Source organism: Microtus oregoni, unplaced genomic scaffold (assembly GCF_018167655.1).
Source record: "Microtus oregoni isolate MIOR12 unplaced genomic scaffold, Mior012 000080F_ref0000499, whole genome shotgun sequence".
NCBI lineage: Eukaryota > Metazoa > Chordata > Mammalia > Rodentia > Cricetidae > Microtus > Microtus oregoni.
This window is the reverse complement of record NW_024544538.1, coordinates 756,336-767,945: the sequence shown is the minus strand read 5'-3', so window position 1 is coordinate 767,945 and position 11,610 is coordinate 756,336. Positions and strand designations below refer to the sequence as shown.

Sequence of the window (11,610 nt, the reverse complement as noted above, 5' to 3'; positions counted from 1 at the left end):
GTCATAAATTCTAAGGGACAATTTATTGATATTGTTTTGATAAATGGTCTTGCCAAACATTTCTGTTTATATTGCCAGATTTGTATTGCTCCCAACTTTAGTCAGAGAAGCTTCTTATGGCAGTGGGGGCTGGAGAGAAAGATCAGTGGCTAAGAGAACTGACTGCTGTGTTCAGTTGATATCACTGGGAAACCTGCTATTTTCTGAAGGGAAATGGAGGAGCAGTGGATCTGGGGAAAGGGAAGGGGGTGGGTACTGGGACGAGTGGAGGAAGGAGAGGCTATTGAGATGTACTGTATGAGAGAAGAATAAAATCAATCAACAGATAGATAGATAGATAGATAGATAGATAGATAGATAGATAGATAGATAGATAGATGATAGATATGTGAGCACTGGTTATACTAAGAAAGGACACGAGTTCAATTACCAACACCTACATCTTGGTTCACATTCCAGTTCTAGGGAATCTGATGCCCTCCTCTGTCCTCTGATGGCACCAGGTATTTAAGAGGGGCAGACAAAGATGGCAAAAAACATACACATAAAAAATAAAAAATTTAAAATTTAAAAAGGAAAGTAAGTGGTTTATAAGGAAGACTAGAGACAGGAGAAGTTATTCTTCAAAATGACAACCTGTGATCATCCAGAAATAAAAATTAATATTGGTACCTATCTAATATAGAAATTTTTACAGCCTTCTATCTCAGACAAATTTAATTACTAACTGTTCTTTATGATCAACAGAAGTAGATAGGAAATAGACATTAGCATGACTAATTCTTAGTATGTACTAGAAGAAAACTGAAGATCAGAACAATTTGATAATTTATCAAGAATTACCAACAAAAAATCAACAGAGAAAAAAGCCTACATATTCTTTTTCTGGAAAATGTCTATTTCATTCAATTCATCTTACTGAGTACCTACTTTATTTCAAGAGTTACCTTCTGGCAAAAGCTGTGAGGTTAATATAACATAATCATCCTCCTCTCCTCCAAGAGCTCAGAGTTCTTTAGACAACACATGGATTGTAACTAGTAAGATATTTTTATGTATTGTCCCATAAATGACAAAGACTAGAGTGTGGCAAATTCATAGACTGCTGAAGAAATGAGAAACTGTCCAATGTAGTTACAATAGAGAGTGTGCTAAGAGTGGTTGAAACATAGTGAGTGCGGAAACATAGGGGGTGCGGAGTCATAATTGCAGAACTGCAGAAGAATTTAATTGGTACAGAGCTTCTGTAGGGCACATAGAAGGACAGGACACTTGTTGTGCTTTGGCTCTGCACTTTCTTCTCATAATACACAGCACATGAAAACACCATAATGTTTATCTCAAAGAGTTATAGAAAGAAGTTATTCTTTATAAATTGTAACATTATCATTGTTTCATCTATAAAAGGTATTTTAAGTAATAATCATTCCTTCCTCCCTCCTTTCTTCCCTCCCTCCCTCTTCCCCATCTCCCCTCTCTTCTTCTTTACTTCCTTTTTTCCATTCCTTCTTCGTTTAATATTTACAATTTAATATGTAAAGTCTAATTGAGGAAGAAAAAAACACAATTGAAAAATTAGGGGGAAATTATTAAGCCTTGACTATAATTTATGAATTTATTTAAGGAAGACACTTTATGTAAGCAATGAAGAATATGAAGTAAAATAAAGGAGTATTGTTGTTTTGTTTCATTGCAGTGATTCTTTTCATTATGATGAAATAACTCTGAACTAGAATTTTTGAACAGAACTGAAGTTAAAAAGTTGGTGGGAGGAAAACTGCTAATGGTACAGAGTAGCCTTAGGTCCTGGATCTTTTTCGTGTCTTTCCAGTTTTTAAAAGTTGCTAAAGATGTCTATATGGCAGAGTTCACCAACTCAAAAAAAATTTCTTTTGCTGAGTAGCCTCCTCAGTGCCCTTTTTATGTCTGTGTTCCTTAGACTGTAGATGAAAGGGTTCATCATGGGTGTTACAACTGTATACATGATGGCAGCCACCTTATCCCTTTCTGCTGAGTAGCTAGAAGCAAGAAGAAAGTAGACGCCAACAATAGACCCATAGAAGAGGGACACTGCTGAGAGGTGGGAGCCACAGGTAGAAAATGTCTTCCACTTCCCTTTCACGGAGGGGACAGCAAGCACAGCAGTGCCAATAAGTGCATAGGAGAGGAGAATGAAACTGAAAGGGATGAAGATAACTGCTCCCCCAACAACGAGGATGAGCAAGTTGTTGATTTTAGTGTCTGAACAAGCAAGCCTCAAAATGGGTTCCAGATCACAGAAGAAGTGTGGGACTACTCTCCGTTCACAGAAAGGCAAGCGGCTTAGTAGACTGAGATGCAGTACTGAGACAAGATTAGAGATAACCCATGGAATCACAACCAACAGGGCACAGCGCTTGGGACTTAGCAGTGCAACATAATGTAATGGGTGACAGATGGCAATGTAGCGGTCGTATGCCATGGCCGCCAAAAGGAAATTGTCCAGGTCCACCAGGAGCATAAAAAAATACATTTGTGTAAAGCATCCTTCAGAAGAGATGTATGGATTCCGGGTTTGAATGTCTGCCAGCAATTTAGGGACTGTCGTGGTCGTGAAGCAGATGTCAGTGAAGGATAGATTGGCAAGGAAGAAGTACATAGGGCTGTGGAGTTGAGTATCACTGATAATAGCCAGAATGATAAGTGTGTTTCCCACCATAGTGACCAGATACATGCATACAAACACTGTGAAGATGAGCAGCTGCTGCTCAGACCCCACTGCGAGTCCCAGGAGGAAGAATCCAGAGATAGTAGTTCGGTTTCCTTGGTGCATGGTTCTGCTGTGTCTAAAAAGGGAAAATTTATTTTCCCTGGTAAATGGCGACATGACACAAATGCCCATAAGTGCATTACTAGACTATAGAAGAGAGTCAGACTTTGGAGCCAGACACCTAGGGTTGCATTCATTCCCTAGTAAATGAAACAGCCGTCGAACGAGGGCCTAGCACATAGTAAGAAATCAGTAAATATTGGTAAATTGATAACTGGGGGAAAGTGGAACATTCTGTATTTAAAGCTCACAGTCTTGGTGTCTATGTTATCTGAGCTTTCTGGAGCTATTTCAACAGTTTTTATTTTTCATGGGTCATATGAGAAATGTACAGGCACATACTAAGTAGCCTGGCTTTGTATCTGAGCTATGACTACACTAAAGTGCTAACTTTATCATTCACTAATCTGAAAGACAAACAGACAGCTCCAAAGAAAAACCTATTCAAACACCGCTTTTCACATTGCAAAACGGTGAAGAACCACAGGAAAGCTGTGTGTGAATGGCCACTCACGTAAGCAACATAGAGGTAGAGGTAGAATGTAATGTCCTGAGCCAATGTACAGTGGAATCATTTGAATAGGAAGAGGCCAAGCTAAAGAAAGGGTAAGTGTTGGTAATTATTTACGGCTTCCACTTGGCTGGTACATTACTAACTGCTTTACAGCATGTATCTATTCAAATATTCTCCCTAATCTTATAGATTACATAGGACTACCAAAATGCAAATATATAGATACAAAAATCAACGCATACAGGGTGATGTTGATCAAATTGATAGAAAAGTCAACGCAGTGGAGTCAGGAATCTGCGCTTAACCAGCGTGACTTTACAGACTTGTTGACCTCTGTGTCATCATGTCTTTGTATTGCTTTACACCTTCATGACTGTATTGTAGGCGGTGATAATATTTCTTCACCCCCACCCATCTTCAGTGCACCTGAAAACTTATTTGGCCAGTCAGACACTGTCAGTAGTAGTATGTGACTTTGAGTTTTTACTAAGAACTTAATTTAGCCACACCTCAGAGCAAATGGTCAAGGACATACAAATTGCAAGAGCTTCTTGCAATGTGGACCTCATCTAGACTGTTCTATATGATGTTTGCAGATCTGTGTCATGCATTTGTTATTTGAAGACCTGCTATGTCTTCATACCGTCTTCCCAGGCTTCCACAAGAGGAACTGCCTCTGTGCAAATTTCTATAATTTTACCTGGTATTATATTAAATTTACCCCTTCTGTGACCAAAAAAAGAGATTGCTAATACTAATGAATAGTTGGAGCAAGATCACAGATAGGATGCTGCACTTATTTAATAACACATTTTTTTTCTAAGTGCCTTGGCAGTCTTCATTTGCATACTAGCAAATAAATGTGCTAATTGTAAATCAAGCAGGATCTGGTCTGGTGGGACCTCTGCTAGGCAACACTCACCTGTTTCATATGTACAGAATGTACTGAAAATAATAAAGTGGCATATTATTATGTACATGTAATCTAGGCTTTTCATTAATGCAGATTGAATTAATCAAGTGTGACAGCACACGCTTCTGATTCGACTTTCAAGATATCATGTTAGTTAGCTCCATTTAACTAATTGTTCCCATCTACCCTCTCCAAACTGGTGTTACCCATCACAACCAAGTGTATTTTTGTCTTTCATCTGTCACACTTTATGCTCAAGTCACTAAGTTGACACAATATGTTTGTAGTGAATATAGGCAGCAAGTGTTTTTGTTTAAGTTTGAGATCTCCCTCCTATGGTACTTACCTTCCCTTATATGGTTGTTTACAGAAATGGCTTCACTTGATTCACCAAGAAGTCAGTGATGTTTTTCCCAATCACAACATCAACCTTTTCTCCTTCAATAGTAAAAACAGAACGCAATAGAAAAATAAAATAGAAAGTAAAGCTAAAAGGATGAAAACCTCAACCAGTGCTGTCTCTTCTTCTGGACTTTTGGCTGAGGAAACAAGACTCAAGGCATCTTATTTAAAAAAAAAATCACTCATACGTCCATCCTCTGTGGACCAAGTTTCCCTTCTGGGATTTATTGGAAATCTCTAATTTCCTGATATGTAAAAAACTCTATACAACCAAGAATAACTGCTAGATTTTCACTCTGGTCATAAAACTAAAATATTGACTTCGGGAGAAACAAATTCAGCCTCCTCACAACTCTTTGAATATACACATAACTTTAAGTTTTTGTTTGGAAAGATTTAACCATGAAAGCAAAACTAGTGTATCTTCTGGGCACTGTTCTATGTCTGCCTTGTATATTTATTTTTATAACAAGAATGTGATATGGATAAAATGTCTCCTTCACAGAGAAATAAGCTAAAGTTAGATTTTGAGTAAATTAATTAAAGCCATACAAGTTGGTGATAGTAGACAAAAATCAAGAAATGCTTATTTAGGCAACCTACTGAATGGGAGAAGATTGTCACTAAACCTGCAACAGACAAAGTTCTGATCTCCAAAATATATAAAGAACTCAAGAAACTAGACTTTAAAATGCTAATTAACCCAATTAAAAAATGGGGCACGGAACTGAACAGAGAATTCTCAACAAAAGAAGTTCAAATGGCCAAAAGACACTTAAGATCATGCTCTACCTCCTTAGCAATCAGGGAAATGCAAATCAAAACAACCTTGAGATATCATCTTACACCTGTCAGAATGGCTAAAATCAAAAACAATGATAGCCTTTGCTGGAGAGGTTGTGGAGGAAGGGGTACCCTCATCCATTTCTGGTGGGAATGCAAACTTGTGCAACCACTCTGGAAAGCAGTGTGGCGGTTTCTCAGGAAATTTGGGATGAACCTACCCCTGGACCCAGCAATACCACTCTTGGGAATACACCCAAGAGATGCCCTATCATATGACAAAAGCATTTGTTTAACTATGTTCATAGCAGCATTATTCGTTATAGCCAGAATCTGGAAACAACCTAGATGTCCTTCAATGGAAGAATGGATGAAGAAAGTGTGGAATATATACACATTAAAGTACTACTCAGCGGTGAAAAACAATGACTTCTCGAATTTTGCATGCAAATGGATGGAAATAGAAAACACTATCTTGAGTGAGGTATCCCAGACCCAAAAAGAGGAACATGGGATGTACTCACTCATAATTGGTTTCTAGCCACAAATAATGGTCATTGAGTCTATAATCTGTGATCCTAAAGAAGCTAAATAAAAAGGTGAACACAAAGAAAACATGTAGTTGTTATCCTGGGTATGGGAAGTAGACAAGATTGCCGGGCAAAAAATTGGGAACTTGGGGGTGGGGTGGGACGAGGGTAATGGGAGATGGGGAGAGAAAAGTAAGAAGGGGAGAATGGAGGGAACTTGCGGAAACGGGATGATTGGGAGAAAGGAAGGTTGGATAGAGGAGCAGGGAATCACATAACTTAATTAAGGGAGCCATCTTAGGGTTGGCAAGAGACTTGAACCTAGAGGGGCTCCCAGATGCCCAGGGCGATGTCCCCAGTTAGCTCCTTGGGCAGCTGAGGATAGGGGACCTGAAATGACCCTATCCTATAGCCATACTGATGAATATCTTGCATATCACCTTAGAACCTTCATCTGGCGATGGATGGAGAGAGAGACAGAGACCCACACTGGAGCACCGGACTGAGCTTCCAAAGTTCCAATGAAGAGCAGAAGGAGGGAGAACATGAACAAGGAAGTCAGGACCACGAGGGGTGCACCCACCCACTGAGAGAGTGGGGCTGATCTATTGGGAGCTCACCAAGGCCAGCTGGACTGTGACTGAAAAAGCATGGGATAAAACCGGACTTTTTGAACATGGCAGACAATGAGGGCTGATGAGAAGCCAAAGACAATGGCACTGGGTTTTGATCCTACTTCATGTTCTGGCTTTGTGGGAGCCTAGCCAGTATGGATGTTCACCTTCCTAGACCTGGATGGAGGGGGGAGGACCTTGGACTTTCCACAGGGCAGGGAACCCTGACTGCTCTTTGGACTGGAGAGGGAGGGGGAGCAGAGTGGGGGGGGAGGAGAAGAGTGGAAGGAGGGGAAGGGAAGTGGGAGGCTGGGAGGAGGCGGGAATTTTTTTCTTTCAATAAAAAAAAGAAAAAAATTAAGAAATGCTCTCCGTAGATCTCATTCAAGCATTGTATTACACTTCTTCTTAATGATCATAAGTGGGGGAAATGTAGAATGAAAAGAAAAAAGGCAAGTTGACCAAAAGTAATCTAAGTTATCTTCTAAAATTTCCTTCCTACAATTCTCCTTCCTTTCAAAATCTGAAAAAAAAAAATCCTCACCATCTACTCAAATATACTAGGAAACATCTGCACTAAACCTAAAGTCAGTTCTACTTCTAACCCTGAAGACTGCAATGCTGATTCTACTTTGTTTTCCCATCGTGTTTCCAAAGAACATCTCTGGCTAAACCTTCTCAGCACCCTATATCAATTAGTCTTCCTTAATGATTTAAATTGTCAGTTAGCTTCTTGCTTGTCTATATCTTCGGTTGGTCTCTACCTTTGGATTTCAAAACTGTTCTAGACATTGCAGTGTGTAAGCAAATAAACAAAGCAAACTCCTATGTATTTCGGCCACTTCGTTACTGAACAGTATCATTCCTGTCATTAAACAGAATTTTCTTGTATTATCTACATTTCTGTCTCCATTTCTTCACCTCAACCCACTCCAATCTGCCTTCTGCCCCCCATGTAATTCCACCAAAATAACTCTTGAAGGTCACAATGACACTTACACTGCTAAATCTAGTCTTCTTGGCAACTTTACAGCATTTACCTAAGATGATCACCCTTACTAATATACTCTCCTTCCTTTGCTTTGGAAAACTCTTATGAATCTGGGTTTCCTTCTACTTGGATGGCTATTGTTTTGTCGTTCCTTTTCCTGGTGTCATCATAAATATTTAAATGTTTATGGTGATATGACAGAGTGTTCTTTGCTTATTCAACTCTCTCCTTTAACTATAATTACCTATTCTAGGGATTTCGTTTGCCATGCTTATGTGGATGGTTTTCAATTTCATGTATCTAACTTTGCTCTTGATGCTCCACTAGAAACTAAAACACTATCGTTATTACCTGTTACCTGCATTTGTGTTATCTCGTAAGCACACCAAACAGATTTTTCACAACTAAACTTGAATCAACAAGAGGACTCAATGGATAAAGGTGTTTGTCACCAAGCCTGATGACCTGAGTTTAATCCCCTAAGCCTATTAGGTGGAATGAGAGAAACGACTCCTACAAGTTGTATTCTGACATCTATACATGCACCATAGGATATATGCACCTACACAGCATGCATGAACATGCACGCAAACATAGCAAAAACTGAACTAAATCTCATCACCTACCTAAAACCAAACATAGTTTTTACTCATCTCATTAAATTATAACACTATCATTTTGATACCTTCTTTTTCTTCTAGGAGGCAATTAGTTAAGTCTTATGGATTCTCATTTTTAATATGCCTCAAATAAGTTCATCATTACTACCACATTCCAAATCACCACCATGCCTCTGCATGTACATCTTCCCTTAAAACAGTTAACGTAAAAAATGTTAATGGAGGAGTAGGGCTGAACCAGCTACCTAGGCCAGAGTAGGCCTGAGAAAGCAAGCTCCACTGGACAGAGACATTGGTGGACCAAGACTGAGCCAGTGACCTGATCTAGAACAGACCTGAGACAGCAAACTCCACAGGAACAGGTACAGGGGAGTAGCTGCTGAGTGACTGAGCCAGAGCCTGTGAACACTAAGGATCCTAATGTGAATCTGGGATCTTCAACAGAATAGACCTAATCCCTGTGGGTCTGGGCATGAGGCTAGGACCTCTGAGGAACTGGGCCCGAGCCAGAACCTTTGATAGTCCAGGGATGAATCTGGGACCTCCAAGGGAGTAAGCAGGAACCAGAGATCTCTGTGGGTTCAGGCGTGAGTCTGGGAACTCTGAGAGAGTAGGTCTCAGCCAGGATCTCTGAGGGTCTGGACACAGATGACCGTGGGAAAGCCGAGGGAATAAATCAGAGCCAGAGACCTTTGCAGGACCAACCCCAAGCCACGTACCTACACAGGGATGATCCAGACCAGGGACATTTACAGAAACAGATCTGAGCTGACAACCAGAGAATCATCAGGTCATATTTCAAAAACCTGTACTCTAAAAAATGGAAAACTTGAAGAAAATGGACAACTTTCTGGATAAATATCACTTACCAAAATTAAATCAAGACCAAAAAGCAAATTAAACAGGCCTATAATTTCTGAAGAAATAGAAAAAAATCATCAAAAGTCTCCCAACAAAAAAAAGACAAAGGAACAGATGGTTTCGCCTCAGAATTGTACAAGACTTTCAAAGAAGAATTAATACCAATACTCCTGAAATTATTCCACACAATAGAAACAGAAGGAACATTGCCAAACTCATTTTATGAGGCTACAATTAACCTGATACCCAAACCACAGAAAGACATTACTAAGAAATAGAATTACAGACCAATCTCACTCATGAACATTGATACAAAGATACTAAATAAAATCTTGGCAAATAGAATCCAACACATCAGAATCATCGTCCATCATGTTCAAGTCAGTTTCATCCCACAGATGCAGGGATGGTTCAAAATCTATCAACATAATCCACCTTTAAACAAACTGAAAAACAAAAACCACAAGATTACCTAATTAGATGCAGAAGATTTCTCCAAAATACAACATCGCTTTATGATAAAGGTCTTGGAGAGAACAGGGATACAAGAAACATATCTGAACATAATAAAGGCAAGATACAGCAAGGCAACAGCCAATATCAACCTAAATGGAGAGAAACTCCCAGCGATCCCACTGAAATCAAGAACAAGACAAGGTTGTCCACATTGGCACAGAAGACCACTTTCTAAATATAACCTCAGCAGCACAGACACGGAGAGAAACAATTAACAAATGGGACCTCCTAAAACTGAAAAGTTCTGTAAAGCAAAGGACATGGTAAATAAGGCAAAAACAAGCGCCTACAGAATGGGAAAAGATCTTCACTAACCCCACATCAGACAGAGGTCTGATCTCCAAAATATACAAAGAACTCAAGAAATTGGACACCAATAGAACACATAATCCAATTTTAAAAAGTTGAGTACGGACCAAAACAGAGAACTCTCAACAGAGGAATCTGAAATGACTGAAAGACACTTAAGGAAATGCTCAACATCCTTAGTCATCAGAGAAATGCAAATCGAAACAACTCTGAGATTCCATCTTATACCTGTAAAAATGGCCAAGATAAAAAACAGTGATGACAGATACCATACTTAAGATATGATACGATTGGGGTGAGTTTCTGGCCCACGGCGCCAGCCTGGGACGGGGAGCTCGGGGGTTTCTTGGCCCCCTGTCCTGCTTGGGCTCTCTGCTGCCTCTTTCTTCCTGGCCCACCCAGCTTCCGTCCAGAGCCCTCCCCACTTCGCCCCCATTGCCCTCTTTTGGCGCGTGGCATCGCCCAGCGCAGCCTATCTGGGCGCTGGGTCCGAGTACCCGGGGCTCCCGGGCGGGCAGCAGTTCCTTTGTTTCTGTGGCCTGCCTGCACCAAGCGGGGTAGGCGCTTTGTCTGCGAGCTGCCCAACCAGCACGGAGGCCTGATCTTTCGGCGCCAGGAGACCCAGCATTGGGGTGAGTTTCTGGCCCACGGCGCCAGCCTGGGACGGGGAGCTCGGGGGTTTCTTGGCCCCCTGTCCTGCTTGGGCTCTCTGCAGGGCCTCTACTCCCCGGGTGCTGCCTCTTTCTTCCTGGCCCACCCAGCTTCCGTCCAGAGCCCTCCCCACTTCGCCCCCACTGCCCTCTTTTGGCGCGTGGCATCGCCCAGCGCAGCCTATCTGGGCGCTGGGTCCGAGTACCCGGGGCTCCCGGGCGGGCAGCAGTTCCTTTGTTTCTGTGGCCTGCCTGCACCAAGCGGGGTAGGCGCTTTGTCTGCGAGCTGCCCAACCAGCACGGAGGCCTGATCTTTCGGCGCCAGGAGACCCAGCATTGGGGTGAGTTTCTGGCCCACGGCGCCAGCCTGGGACGGGGAGCTCGGGGGTTTCTTGGCCCCCTGTCCTGCTTGGGCTCTCTGCTGCCTCTTTCTTCCTGGCCCACCCAGCTTCCGTCCAGAGCCCTCCCCACTTCGCCCACACTGCCCTCTTTTGGCGCGTGGCATCGCCCAGCGCAGCCTATGTGGGCGCTGGGTCCAAGTACCCGGGGCTCCCGGGCGGGCAGCAGTTCCTTTGTTTCTGTGGCCTGCCTGCACCAAGCGGGGTAGGCGCTTTGTCTGCGAGCTGCCCAACCAGCACGGAGGCCTGATCTTTCGGCGCCAGGAGACCCAGCATTGGGGTGAGTTTCTGGCCCACGGCGCCAGCCTGGGACGGGGAGCTCGGGGGTTTCTTGGCCCCCTGTCCTGCTTGGGCTCTCTGCTGCCTCTTTCTTCCTGGCCCACCCAGCTTCCGTCCAGAGCCCTCCCCACTTCGCCCCCACTGCCCTCTTTTGGCGCGTGGCATCGCCCAGCGCAGCCTATCTGGGCGCTGGGTCCGAGTACCCGGGGCTCCCGGGCGGGCAGCAGTTCCTTTGTTCCTGTGGCCTGCCTGCACCAAGCGGGGTAGGCGCTTTGTCTGCGAGCTGCCCAACCAGCACGGAGGCCTGATCTTTCGGCGCCAGGAGACCCAGCATTGGGGAGACCCAGCATTGGGAGAGCCAACATTGGGGAGAGACAGCGTTTGGAAGGCAAGGAGACCTAATCCGGTAAAAGAAGATCCA

The 11,610-nt window shown here is 42.8% G+C and overlaps 1 protein-coding gene across 1 annotated transcript; it reads right to left on the bottom strand.

Annotated features, from left to right (window-relative positions):
• Positions 1-1,876: 1,876 nt before the first annotated feature.
• LOC121441656 (olfactory receptor 1468-like) lies at positions 1,877-2,866 on the bottom strand. Its single transcript, XM_041642862.1, has one exon. It carries the CDS (start codon positions 2,864-2,866, stop codon positions 1,877-1,879), a length of 990 nt encoding a protein of 329 aa, XP_041498796.1.
• Between the last annotated feature and the right edge of the window lie 8,744 nt (positions 2,867-11,610).